Raw genomic sequence first — 14,139 nt, forward strand, 5'->3', positions numbered from 1 at the left:
TTTCTTGTATTTGTCAATGTTTCTTTTTTGTTACGCAAGCAAGCACAGTTATCAGTGACATCTTGACTCACGGTGAATGTAGGTTGTGGCTCACGGGATGTAATATGATTTTTTTATTCTCACCAAAGACATCTTATCAGGGCGATAGTCGTACAGCAGGCAAAGACAGGCAAACTATGTATACGTGTTATGTCAAAAAAAGTATATATATTAGTTTTTTTGCAATGCAAAAAACACACCTTAGGTGGCAAAAAAATTCAGATAAAAAGTGCAATGCATGATTATCGGTGGCTCAAACTATATTTCATGAAACGGAGCATAAAAAAACACACGAAAGTGAAGGGCCAGCATAAGCTAATCGGCATACCTAATCAGTCTAAGCACCAACTAGCCCTTAAAAAGAAGGCCATTTATGGCAGTTTCCTGCGCTACAGGACAACAGCTAGGAATGGGAGAAAGCCATCACAAGCCTAAAACTGGAAGACTAGTCCAAGGTTTTCCAGAAGACACATGAGAGAAAGAACAGGCAAGGCCTCCTGACTCCAACAAGGCGTTAGCCGGCAGCAAACCCGGGTCTTTCGTAGGACAGCTCTGGATGGCTTTTCAGCACCTGGAAGACCAGCGAAACCTCATGCCAGGGCCAAGAAGGGCAGTCGAATCCAGAGTACTCATAGACAAGGAGCCCTCCCAAATCAGGGTGATACCGAGCATGGCTCGCAACACCATTTACAGAATAAATGTGCATTTCTCCATCTGTCTCTATTTGTCAGTAGGCCGATTGAGGTGATTTATGGCCAGTGACCAGTGATGATGAACAGTATTCCACAAAGTAAAAAAAAAAAACAGGAGAGCTTGATGAAAAGTAAGGGGGAAATGATTCACATTTCGCCATCCGACATCCAGCAAATGCCTCAACCCTGAAAAAATTCAAATTTCGGGGCATTTCACAGCTTTTTAAATAGCGGTATGCACAAAATTTGTCATGACATCATGAGTAATCCTCTGCGAAAAAAGTTTTAGGCAACATTGGGAATAAATAGCGGGCATTGCTTTGGGTTTCGAGCAAATTAGAAGCTATTTTTATCTTGCCAGCTGTTTCATCGTAAGCGAGAGGCCAAAATGGTGCCCAATAAAAATAATACTTGAGAAAATAGGGTTAGTTATTTCACGCGTAATCATATTTCAGTCAATCAGGAACTTTCTTCTGCAAAGAGCGTACCTGGTAGTCACTTCAATGAAGTACAAGTTCACTAATATTTTATGGCGCTACGTATGCAAATAATCGGACCACGGACATCTTCAGAGATATCATAAATTTTGTCTTTTTTTTTTTGCGCTGTCATGATTTTAAAGCCAGGCCATATAAATCTGTGGTACTGGAATATATGCCGATTGTGTTTCGAGGCACTTGAATTTTTGATCGACTACGACGTCAACGCTTCTATGCACAAGATGTAAGCACATAAATAGATCGCATAGTGCGGGTAAGGCTATCAATCCAGCAAACAAAAAAAAACAGAAAAAAGTAGTACGGACAGCTGACAGCTTCGTGGACATCACAGAATGAAGACAATTGTTTTGGTTGCGCTATTTTAGTCAGTGCTATAGGCCATTTTTAAGAACGGAACTGTACAAGATTTTTTTTTTTCTCTTGGAGATGTACAGCGCTCCTGATACTTTGGTCTGTGGCTTCTTTACGTAATGACGCCTATTGTCTAGTCTAGAAAGAGGGGGATAACAAAACGGTCCTCCATCAATTGCAAAAATCTTGGGTCCATGGCCAAAACGAAAGCTACAAGCCACTGCAGCGCGTGCAGTCGTTCACTTTCTGGAGAAATCAGAAATAGCTCAAAAGTACTAAACAAAAAACATATGTTTTCACTGTTAACCGCGGTATGTTTCAAAACAGTATTTTCGTGTTTCACTGCGATATTTTCGGGAAAACGTTTCTGAAAATATTTATGAAATCATTTCAGTATTTAAGCGACAAGATCACTTACGACATTTTATTGAACTTCCATGTTTTTGTGTGAACACTTAAATTAGCTTGATTACTCGTGTTTCTATTTACAAACTCAGTTGTGGTGCGGACACAGTTCTATGCAGTCTGGATCCATTTCTGTGTGGTGTGGACACTCAGTGTTGAAAAACGTGAACTCATTGTGTAAGTGTTGTGCTATGTACATATGTATAGCCTTGTGTTTGCTACAAAATGTGCGATGTTGACTTTTGTGCAAGAGAAGAGGAGTAGCCGGGGCCACGCATTGGCACCAATCTCTCCTTTAATACATTTAAGAAAACAAAAACGGTCAATTCATGCATTTGCATGTATGAACCCTAGCAAGTGGCTTGAAGGCGGAATTAAATTGTATGATTGCTTCGTTATGAATCGTTGTGAGCGTAACTGAATGAAGTCACGGGTGCTCAAAGTTCGAACATAGCTGCTATGACGATCTCCAAATCATGAGACGTGGGTCACCGCTGAGCTTCAACTAATGCCGCAATCTTGCAATCATTTACGTGATGGCGTAGAAAGCTGTAGGAACACCCCTGAAGAAATCGCAAAGGTTGTTGCAGCAATCGCCGATTTCTAATTAGAAAAAAAAATCGTTGGGGTTAGAGTTCCACCGTTAGCCTAGAAGGGTGGGGGCTCGCACCAGTTGGCACTCAATGGTGTCCTTGGGCAAAGACTGAAGACAATATGGATGAAGCGCCTTCATTTCTTTTTCTTTCACCGTTGTCCCGGTCGCTTGTTGCTTCACACATTTTCTTTGTTCCCCAACTACAAGTCAACTACATGTAGCAGGTGTGGGGAGAAGGGGGGCGTGACCTATAGCTGTTTTGATTATGGAAGCTCGAGCCGGCGATGATATTTTTATTACCTAATCACTATTGCATCGTTGTTTCCAATACCAACCTGCAAAAACTATGAATTCACGATGCTTTCGAGCTTCACAGAATTTCTAGATAACGTTAGGCAAGTGTCGCACGACCTCAATGCACGAAATCGATTGATTGATTGATATGTGTGGTGTAACATCCCAAAACCACCGTATGATTATGAGAGACGCCGTAGTGGAGGGCTCCGGGAGCAATGCACGAAATCGGGAAACACGGTGAGAAAACAAATCTACACTTACCATGACAGCCAAATCAATGATGAACGCAGAGGCATTATATGGTAGGTTGTAAAAATCAAAGCACATTTCAAGATTGTAGACGCCTTTAGTTTGGTTTAACTGGGACACACACAACGTAAATGCCCCAGTCACAGCAACAAAAATACTTTTCCACAACGTGAAATGAAACTTAGGCAAAGCCGACTGTACAGCTTAGAAAGAATGGAATGAGTGAATAGTGTCCAAAGTGGGCTGCCTAAAGTTACGTTGCGCACGGATTGACAGCAACCTAAAATAACCCATCGATGTGGTCGCGCTACATAGCACTAACACTTGCGTAAGGTAAATCGTAGGAGCTTGTATCAGTAATACCATGCTACAGAAGAGATGAAGCTGAATTCGGGCGTACAATAGAGGCCCACCGTGAATATATAGAAATATGGTGTGCCCCAGTTTTTGAAACAACCTTTTCATTGCAGCTGATTTCTACTAGAACTATTCAGAAAAAAAAAAACAAACGATAGAAAAGTAGGAATATTGTTTCAGCTTTTATTTTGCAGGTAATTGTAACCACAGAAATTATTAATGTAAAAAATAGCATGAATCATAAGCACGTTACAAAAGACCCATTTAAGTAGACGACGATAAAAAGATCCATACATATAAAACTAAAAGTACGAACACTGCATTGTACCGGTGCATTGACATCTTAGTATAAATGTGAGTGCAGATATAGCCTTCTTTATATACATAACCAGGAAGATATATATATCGTGTTAAATATTTCCTCCCGTGCCACAGTGCTATCACAAGAAGTATCGGTGTCGACTGTGCATTTTGAACTGTGTAGAAAGATCATGTGCTCTTCCCTACGAGCGCCATAAGGGTACGTCGTCAGGTTCCGTGTGATTTGCGCGCGAGTACCTGCAGAAAAGAAAGATAAAAGGTGCAGCGCTTAGAACAGATTTGCCCAACACTCATATCAACTCTCGAAACTTCATGTCTAATAATCAGGCTAGAATTTGAAACGATTTAGTGAAGGGAAATGTCGACCACCTGGCATTTTTTAAGATGCACCTTAATCTAAGTACATGGGCCTCTAGCATTCGGGTTTCATCGAAATGTGGCCTCTGCGGTTGGGATTTCATTCCGCTACTCGCGGGTCAGCAATAGAACTCCATAATCACAAGACCGCCGTAGTGGGCCCAGATTTAAGCAGAGGACAGGAACAGAAACAACCATGCAGGACTCGCACACTGCGGAATTGGGCGGCTGCAAGGTGTTCCCGTCCATACCCCCCGGATTGCCTTGATGACGTAATCATTCCCGTCAACCAATCGGCGCCCCGATTCATATTCGCCCGTTTGCTCTTCCACAGTGTAAGGTAACCGTCATCACTGAGCTGGACACCTAAAGTATTCGTACACCGTAAATGAAATGTCACTTTCAGTGTGAGAGTGTGACAGTATAGGACGTGTGCCATTCCGGCAGTGTTGGAAGGTAGAATAAAACTACGTGGACAGCATTACACACGCTTTATGCCGTTTAGGGAAGCGTTTCAAGGAGTTATGATTGAGTGTATAATTTCTCCTCTCCAAATGCTGGTTAGACCAAGGACGTTCAAAAAAAAGTGGATAGAGTGCAAATCATTGCCCAGGAGTGAAACCGTGCCTATGGCAAGAGGGCGGTGGCGGCCATCTTACAAGGGGCATGATAAAGTATCAGTGGTTAAGTACGGAGCGTTTTTCTTGCACGCCGAAGAATAATGTGAAAACCTTTCGGATAGCATAGTGCTCGAAAAGCGTCTTAGTGTTACTAGTTTTCCTTAGTAAGCCTCTAATTGAAAGCAAAGTGCTTTTGATATTCAGTCACCGTTACTCGTTTCTGTGTGTTATTTCGTCGGGAACAACTGTCTTTTAATATAGAACTAACGCAGCATTTACACTAACATATAAAGGCCACTTGATTTCTAAGTGAGCACTACCAGAAAAGAGCACGTTTTCGACATCTTGGCGGGGGCAAAAGCTGGCTTCACTTCTGCTGGCAAGGCATTTCGGGAACTTCCACTCCAGCAAGCTTTCTTTAGTGTTCGTTGGGTTGGACGCGCTTTCATTGCTCACATTAAATATTCAATCGGCGTTAGGCACTTCCATGAGCATTGAGCGCTTCAGAGCCACCGTAAGGGATTCCTTGCGTTCTGACTCCATATACATTTTAGAGTGCGTTACTCTTCAGTGCGTTACCGGAAGTGGCGATCTCCATGTTAGGCTTACATACGCAGTATGTTGATTGACATGTCAACGTCAGTCATTTTAACACACGATGTCGCCCTGAGAGCTTGATTTAGTGAGCACTTACGCGTGGTATTACGCCCGTCTCGGTCAGCAGATGTCGATGAAACGGTATGGCCGACATGGTGTGTAGCAGCAGGTGTTGGCGAAATCCCGCACCAAATTGGGAGCTGAAATCAAGTGGTCATCTGGTCTGTTAATCATTGAATACATGACGCGCATTCAATTATTCACTTATGTGACCTGCGAAAACTGATATACGAGTATGAGGGGATGTCGCTACACTTACGCAGCTTGATAGCGTGCTTCTCCATGGAGCGCCTCGTGCTCCTCACGACACCATCAATCATCTCATCAGAATCTGCAAGAAATTAACATCCTAAAATTGTGATCAACATGTGATTAGCAATTTCCCTTTGAGATAAATGCTGTAACGTCAAATTTGGTAAACCCCACAGCCACTCACGTCAAGTCTTTACCATCGGGAAACATACCATGCTAGAATGGCGTTTTGACATCACACCGTAAACAATAAGTCAAGGAGGTTGTATAATATTTAGCATGAGATACTTGTCACTATGGCAAAGCACGTTCATTTTGAGAACTACATGGCTACATGGCGACGTGTTCACTATACTTTTGGCGTCTCCAAGACATTTTTGCCCTATTGAGTTACACCACTACATTAGATGAAGTATGTTTCTTGGAATCGCTTTAGGCATTTATATTATATCGTGCGTGAAAATTACTGAAAATGCGAGCTTGTAATCAGAATTACCGGCCAAATTTTTTAGGAAAATGTCGCAAAATGTCACAGGCAGTGGCAGTGCGCTCTGACAAACGCAAGCAAGAAAACTTGTGCTCAACGTTTTTCTGGCATCAATTCCTGGTAAAGCTTCGTTAGGCCAGCGTCGAGGATGATTTAAAACTACTCCACTCTCCTCTGGATGTGGAAGAAAGCTTTCAAGAAATAATGATTATTTCGAAAAAAGTTTGACGACAGGCAGTACTTTCACGCGTGAACTTTTAACAATTGTTGAGGCTAAATGTCCCAATACCACCATATGATTATGAGAGATGCCGTAGAGGAGGCTTCAGGAAATTTAGACTACCTGGGGTTCTTTAACGTGCTCGTAAATCTAAGCACGAAGGCTTCAAGGATTTTCGTATCCACCGAAAGTGTCTCTGCCACAGATGGGATTTAATCTCGCGACCCGCGGGTCAGCAGCCGAGTACCTTAGCCACTGGACCACCATGGCGGGTTTAAGCGTGAACATTTAGGCTTTTTTTTTTCTTACGTTCCTCTCTCTACCATAGTATTGCACTGATACTCACTTAATAAACAGCAGATGCAATTCTTCTGCCCCTGTGTTCTTCTTATTTGTTTGTATTTTAACCACCATTTTGCAAGCCAGGCAAAATAAACTATTGTAAAATAGAAATACCAATATAATATTTAGGTTTCTGCGTGCCAAAACCCCGATATCATTACAAGGCGCACCGCAATGGAGTGGCACTGGTGATTTCGGCCATCTGGCGCTTTTTAACGTGCACTAACATCGCAAATTACACGGGTCTGCAGCATATTTCCTCCATCTAAATGCTATTGTCGTGGCTGGGTGAAAAATGGTAACCTAACGTTCAACTTAGCATATGACCACTATGACCACCATGCTGTTTCAAAAATAGTACCTATGGCTCTCTCCCAGCGCAGGGTAGCAAACCTGACGTTCGTCTGGTTAACGTCTCAGCTTTTCTGTGCTTCTCTTTTTCTTAAATCTAAGTGTATTTTCTTTGGTGCATGAATTCACACATTACAGAGGTATATCAGAAAAGCAGAGACTTGAATTAACTATACATCTAGCTAACGTTTCGACAAAAAGAGTTGTGGCCTTCAGAAGCCCTGACAGAGGCAAAGCCTTCCGTGGAAAAGCTGGCCGCAGTGGCAATCTGTTAGCAAACATTTCTGAATGTTGGCAATTTATACAAGGTACTTGTATAGAATCGGTACCTTACAGCTTTCTACAATGTTTGAGGAAGTTGTGGGGTAGTGATCTTTGAGCTGCCATGGGGATTACGGAAATCCAGACTCAAGAAGGGAGCCGGCAGACGGAAACAACGTAGTGGGACAATGAGGTTGAACAGTGGAAGTGCCTCAGACAGGCTGGCCGACGTTTCCATAGGAGGACCTATCTTTGTTAAATATCTTCCTGTCGAAACGTCGTTCAGCCTGTCTGAGGCACTTCCACTGTTCGCCCCAATTATTCCACTACGGGGATTACGGGTAATACATGAATTTGCTAAGTATTCGTGCATTTTACGCACGTGTCACTTTGTTTGTTATTGAGTTTCTGCTTTGGTTTGCGATTTTAAAAAAGAGTTGATTATGAACATAGTGAGTGGACTTGAACTGGTCAGCCTGGGGTAATCAAGGCTGTGCAGTGGGATCACTGAATTTAGTGTAATTTTGTCCTGCACCAAAGCCACTGCAGGCCACGTGGACTCGACAAATTAGTGCTTGGCGAATTCATGTACTACACATACTCTCATGTAGGCTGAAGTGCCATGTTTTGCAGCTCCCATAGACGCTAGAACACCAGATTTTCTTGTAGTGTACTATTATGCCACTCTGTGGTTGTTACAAGCTATTCCTACCTCGGAGGCTCCTCCTGCGACGTCTAGCGGCTGTGAGTGGCGTCTGGCAGACGTTGTTTATGACTTCGACCAGCATCGTTGCAGAGCAGATTCGTACCGGCTTGTGGAGATCAATCCATTCGGCGTAGATTGGACCCACGGCCACGACGAAGACAGCAATGGCGAAGACCAGTCGCATCTATATGGTGGAAATGAGTGCTTTATATTCCCTGGAGGGCTTATATATGACTTTGAAAATCTTGCCTTTAGTTCAAGTTTCAGCAAGAGTTCGATCGTTTCGAGGTTCCGTAAACAGCAAACTGGCACTCCTCAGCTAAACAATCTAGAATTTGCAGTTATAATTTGCAGAGCTGAGGTGTGCAGGAACTTCCAGACGCCGATAAGGCGTCTAGCGTAGAGGTAACACCAATTGGTTATAATTAAACGCTGAACTTCACTAGTTATTATGGTCAAAATGCACACTTGCGCAAAGAGACTATTTTTTTGGCCCAGGAGCCCCAAACGTTTTAGTTCACCAGAATTCAAATCGTGTTTGTTTATACAAAGACGTATTTGCTAAAATTTCGGTAGTCATTGTTTTTCGTGAAATTGCACAAAAATCAAACCTGTTTAGCCAATCAAGCGAGTGTGATACAGAAATTGGGACCATAGCCGATTGCACCATACTACTAAATCCATATTGCCTGTCCAGAAAGGAGCTTTTGAATTTAGAGTATGCTTCTTTCACGTTTCGCTTTCTAGCAGCACGAGTTTACACCCACATTCTGCGTCTCACTAGATGGATAGTCTTGTCTGGCTTGCCACACACGTTATGCGTATCATGCACGATCTTATTTGGTGTTTGCCTCACTTGCGTCTTCTTATTAATATTTGGTGGACAAGTACTGAGTGTTGGGGGTTCGTATAATTTGTATAGCATAAAACGTTGGTTTTGATCACCCGTATGTTGTCATCATCCTATAGTGTTCCGGTGGTGAGTACAGCGAGGTTTTCCTGATTTCGGTGCAACATGTAATTTTCTGTCTTTCAATAACTGTCTTGCTCTCTCTCTCTCTCTCTCTCTCTCTGTGCAATATACGATATTTCTCAATTACAAAGAGAATACTCTAGGCATGTACAGCTGTGGTGTAAAAATGTTGCGCAGCTGTTTACGATAATTGAACGCATATATCTACGCACAAGATTTGTATCACGCAACTGTTGAGAGCGCACGCACAAAATATTTTCAGGTTGCCAGCTGCAAGGTCATTAAGACATACCTTGATGCTCGTCTGCGACACCGCTGTTGATGTCTGAGGAGTTTAGCCAAAAAGGCTCCCGAAGAGTCGTGTTATCGGGAACCTGGGAAGTGGATTCGCTGGAGAAGTGTCACAGTCGTGCTCTGATGAGAAGATGCACGGCGATTGTCGGCAGGTTGCAAGGGAGCCCCTGATTATATATGGCGGCTTACTACCAGCCGCTTCTCTCGTTTTACTTCCGTCGGGCGCTGGTAGACGGTGCGGGCGGTCTCAGCGGGATAGTGCCACCGGCCTGGAGGTCACCGGCGGTCAAGACCACGAGATGCAGGCTTCGAACCCCCCCACGTCTGGCTGTCGGGCGACGACCGCTACTGTTGCACTCGAGGCAGCTGCAACGCGACGAAACACACTCATTCACCTTCGAACACTCACAGCGGGTTTTGATCGGTGAATGTCCACACTAATATGACCAGACATGGTTGCAATTTCTCCAGCTGGGTTTCCCCCAGCAAAGGAGTGCGCTTTTCCAGTCTCGCGCATCGCAGCCTGCAAGAACACACCAATGCAATGTTTCTTCTTTACACCTTCGGGAAGTACTCGTGACTCACAAGCCTTTCTACACCTGATGGGAGGACCTTAAAGAGATTCCAAGTGTGAGCGTTCAGACTGACAAGAGGTGACCATGAGGTCTGTTTGCTTCATCACGCAGTTGTCTCACTGATCTTTCCGAATAACTGTGTGAAAACCATTCAATCTATCTATCAATCAATCAACCAATCAACCACGCTTTCAGTGCGGCCCGACCTCTTTAACAAGTTCAACGCCTCATGAATGTCATCGCAGTGAACTGAATTTGTGACTAGCGGTAACGCCTGACCTCCAGCTGACTCGCTGTCACGTTTTCTGTTGCTCTGGTTGAAAAGTTTTGCACGCATATTATCAGTTTTCGGCAGACACGTTAACTGTAAATATCTTTCCGAGTGAAAGTGTAAAGAAATTAGCAATAATTCAAGAAAATTATAATGTATGTATTGCTCGTAAAACGTGCGACAGCTTTGTGTTAACTAATTGTTAGCAATATTTACACTTGTAGTCGGAAGCCTCCACAAATAACAACTACTTCACTAAAAGACGTTTTATTCAACCCCCAGAAGGTTCTGGAGCTGGAAAAAAAAATCTTGGGAAAAATCACCTGACGATCTCTTGATTTTAAAAGGACATTGAAGCGAAATTGCTGTTTAGTTGAGGCATGCATAAAAATGTGAGTACCAGAAATTTAAAGTGTTTTTTTTTTTAATTTTGTGCAGAGCACGCTGTAGAGCACGACACCAATGGCACATGGGACGAATGGGAGCCGCTGCGGTCTAGCCTAGCACTAGTGGATCATCTGCGACTGATGCACAGAGCTTAACGAGTGGCTCATGCCAGTGGGGCCCTGCAATAGGGGCCCCACCCTGTCGGACAGCCTACGCTCTTCACCCTGCATATTTCCTGCAGGGCACGGGTGTCCTAGCCTGTTTGGTTTACGTATATAATAAGGTTTTGTGCTAATACTAGTACTGGGCCCGTCGGCAGAATATTTTTTCCGCGTGTTTAATCTCTGACTACCTTAGAACACTACGTAACCCATTTTTACCATAGTCGATACCGTCTGATTACACCATCTTTACTGATAAAAATTCACCTGAATCGCATCAGGCTCTGTAAACGTCTTTTACGTCGTAGTGACATGAGGCAGGGAAGCCAAAGTGGTGTCGACACCAGTATTTTCTATTCGTGTATTTTCTTATTTAACAAGCGTTTTCTTAAGTCGTAAGTACTGCCTTTCGAATACTTCAGGTTACCGCTACTAATTAAATTGTTTCTTAGTGCATCTTTAACATGTTAAGATAACACCTGAAGACAGTGCGGCAATCCTGGCGGTGTAGCTAATGCTTCATCAACACAGCTTGAAACTCTCCGTCGGAGCTACATACTTACAGGCCAAAACTTACAGGCTGCAGGCTTCTGCCAACCTCCACCACAGTATCTGGGCATGTCCCGCAGTAACACTAACAAACACAGAACCAACTCTGCATCAAGATAATTACGTTCGAACAATGCTGGTCTAAGCTGTTCAGCACGTGCCCGAAGGACCAACTCTGAGCAGCACGACCGGCCCAAGACACAACCGATGCTCAAAGTAAGGACACCGCCTCAGAAAATTGGGCTCCTGCAAGGCTAGTGTCCCAGCTCCCGCCTGTATTTACTCCAGAAAGAGCCAAAATAAAGTTTAGAATTCTTCTTTTTCGCCCCTCTAAACTTTACAAGACTGAAATATCCAGACTGGCACTGAAGGTGTTTTTTTTTTGTTTTATGGGATATTGTAAAGAATTCCCAACTTTATCGACTCAGTAAGTAGGGGATGGTTTTAACGATCCTTCAGGATGAGCACGGTAACTACGAATTGATTTTTAGTAAGTGTAGACCACACGTTGCTGTGCGCGGAAAACTACAAAGCAATGAGATTGCAAAGGAAAATAGAACAATTAAATGAGACCTTTTCCTAAAATGATCCTAGTGGCGCGGCTTCTTCGAAAAACAGAGCTCGCCTTCTTTGTGGCTTCTTTCATAGTGATATAGTTTTATGATATTAGAATCCGCGTAAAATTTCAAAAAAAAACAGAAAAAAGAACAGTGCCAATTACGAGTACTATAGCACTAAGGTCGCATGGCACATTTCCCCATGACAAGTGTCAAACCGCACTTCAATTTCGAACGCAAGTTTTCTTACCTTACTTTCCCGAGCTTACAAACACACTTCAGACTGAAAGACCGTTTGGATATTCGGTCTTCCATTCTAACAGTTTTCCCTAGTGCCCGTCCTTCTATGCCTCGTCGTGGTGTACGTTTTTATATGCGCTGATTTCAGTTGGTTAAAATATCCACAGTGCTGTTAAAAGCGCGTAAGCAGACAAGATAAACAAGACAGAATTACAAAAACGAGACCTCACTTCAAACTGAAGTTCATTCACAGAAACTAGCCAGGTTTGGTGTAGAGTAAAACCTGGCCAGTTTCTGTGAATAAACTTTAGTTTTAAGTGAGGGCCCATTTGTGTAATTCTGTCTTTTGTATCTTGTCTGCTTACGCGCTCTTAATACCATGGTGGATCAGTACAACATCGCCCCGAATTTGTGTGCTTTTTTTTAAAATGTACAATTACCAACAGAAATACCAACGTCATAGGCTCATCGCTTTCGGCTTGTTAGTGCATCAAGGTCTGGCAATGTGACACTGCCGGACTTTGTCTCCATGACGTAATCGATCCAAGATTCAGCAGTGTGAGCTGTTGGACAAGTTTGGTGATAGCAAAAGCCTCGGGTAGAATTCGCTTATCCCCAAGATAATACTTTCGAAAATATTTATTAAGTTAGCGCCCGACGGGTTAATGCCGCACATAGCACGCATGAATTCAGGACAAAAGGGAAGCTTAGACTCAGCCCCACAACAACAATGTCGTCTTTTTTATCTATTCGGGTCATTTCGGCATTCATGACAAAGGTACCCTTCCACACCCGGGACAACTTTTTATTCCTACTTCAGGGAGCACTGCGGTGGCCACCTCCTAAAAATAGTCGCATATCATACTTTAAATGCATGATTTGACAAAGACAAGCGAAGAAATAGCACTGACGTTCCAAAGGTGGTCTATTCAGAAGACCACTTTCAGCAATACCTTCACTTTCGCGACGTCTCAAGAGGTAGCGCTGAGGCATACAGGCGTCCACGGACCACCACGGTGTGACACTTTTCCAGCCTTACTGACACTGCACCAGCCACGCTGTCTCTCGTAGACTCCGCTCCATGCAGCGTGGTCTTCTAAAATCTTGTGAAGGCGAAAGTATCGCGAAAGTGAATGCCAAGGACTGCCTACTCTGTATCCAGGGGATACACGTCAAAGAGTACACACAAGACAGAATCCATACTTACGTTCACAATTGTTGGTTCCAGCAAAATCGAACTTCGTTGTAAGGAGGTGCAGTCGACTTTTCGAAGCCTTCCCTTCCAATGTCTGTCTTGAAAGCCCCAGCAGGAGTTAACGCCGAAATGCCACTGGTACCAGGACCTCTCCTGCCGGAACCCCCAAAGCCTCTAGCACAGCGCGCGCGCTGCCCGGCTCTTAACAGCGCGAGTTTTGCAGCGCACCTTCGTTGTTCTTAACCACCCAAAACATGCTTTGCACCCGACACCCACTTGCCTTCGCGTTTCCCTCCCCTCCGCCAGCACGTGTTTGACACTGGACACTGCGGCGAGCGAAGGAAAAGCTTCGTGCCCTGTTGAAATTTTCCCACTGTACGAGTAGAAAACGAGCATTGCGTCGATGCATTCCACGCAGCTTGGCTGCAGAGTATTCTTTTACAAAACACCAGGCGTGCCCCGGATGCCGGCCATAGCGATCAAGGCGGCATATCCGTGCATTCGTGCTGATTTACCTCTGCCTTGAGGAAAAAAAAACATTATTTCTTTGTTTGCCTACTGACACTTAATGCGGGAAATTGATCACGTTCGTGCCCACAAAAGGAGAGCTCGCTGGCACACATCTACTGCATACCACGGCATTCGAAGACGTGCCTGACAGACAACGTTCCATCCGTCTTTGCTTGCCGCATTCGGCCGCACCGTCTCAGCTTTGCAGTGTAGTTTGAAAACATGTGTAACTGGACACCCAGCACGTAGTTTTGCGTTTGAAGTAATAGTAGACGCGCGAACGCCGCAGAGCGTGAAGATTTGGCCTGACTCACGCTGTTCTGGTAGCTGCTGTCTGGTGTCGTTTCGGAACCGAAAATTCCTCGAGG

The 14,139-nt window shown here is 43.9% G+C and overlaps 1 protein-coding gene across 2 annotated transcripts; it reads right to left on the minus strand.

Moving 5' to 3' along the window:
- Positions 1-3,654: 3,654 nt before the first annotated feature.
- LOC119165739 (uncharacterized) lies at positions 3,655-13,452 on the minus strand. Of its 2 annotated transcripts, none has more exons than XM_075871299.1 (6): positions 13,274-13,452; positions 9,325-9,692; positions 8,066-8,243; positions 5,700-5,771; positions 5,478-5,580; positions 3,655-4,043 (listed from the first exon to the last, which is right to left on the minus strand). In XM_075871299.1, the coding sequence occupies exons 3-5, from the start codon at positions 8,241-8,243 to the stop codon at positions 5,501-5,503; spliced, it is 330 nt and encodes a 109-aa protein (XP_075727414.1). In that variant the 5' UTR covers positions 9,325-9,692; positions 13,274-13,452; the 3' UTR covers positions 3,655-4,043; positions 5,478-5,500. The 2 variants fall into 2 exon arrangements, with proteins under 2 accessions (XP_075727414.1, XP_075727415.1); XM_075871300.1 differs by lacking the exon at positions 13,274-13,452 and adding an exon at positions 13,020-13,169.
- Positions 13,453-14,139: the final 687 nt, after the last annotated feature.

The sequence above is a fragment of the Rhipicephalus microplus genome, chromosome 8 (genome assembly GCF_043290135.1).
Source record: "Rhipicephalus microplus isolate Deutch F79 chromosome 8, USDA_Rmic, whole genome shotgun sequence".
Classification (NCBI taxonomy): Eukaryota; Metazoa; Arthropoda; class Arachnida; order Ixodida; family Ixodidae; genus Rhipicephalus; species Rhipicephalus microplus.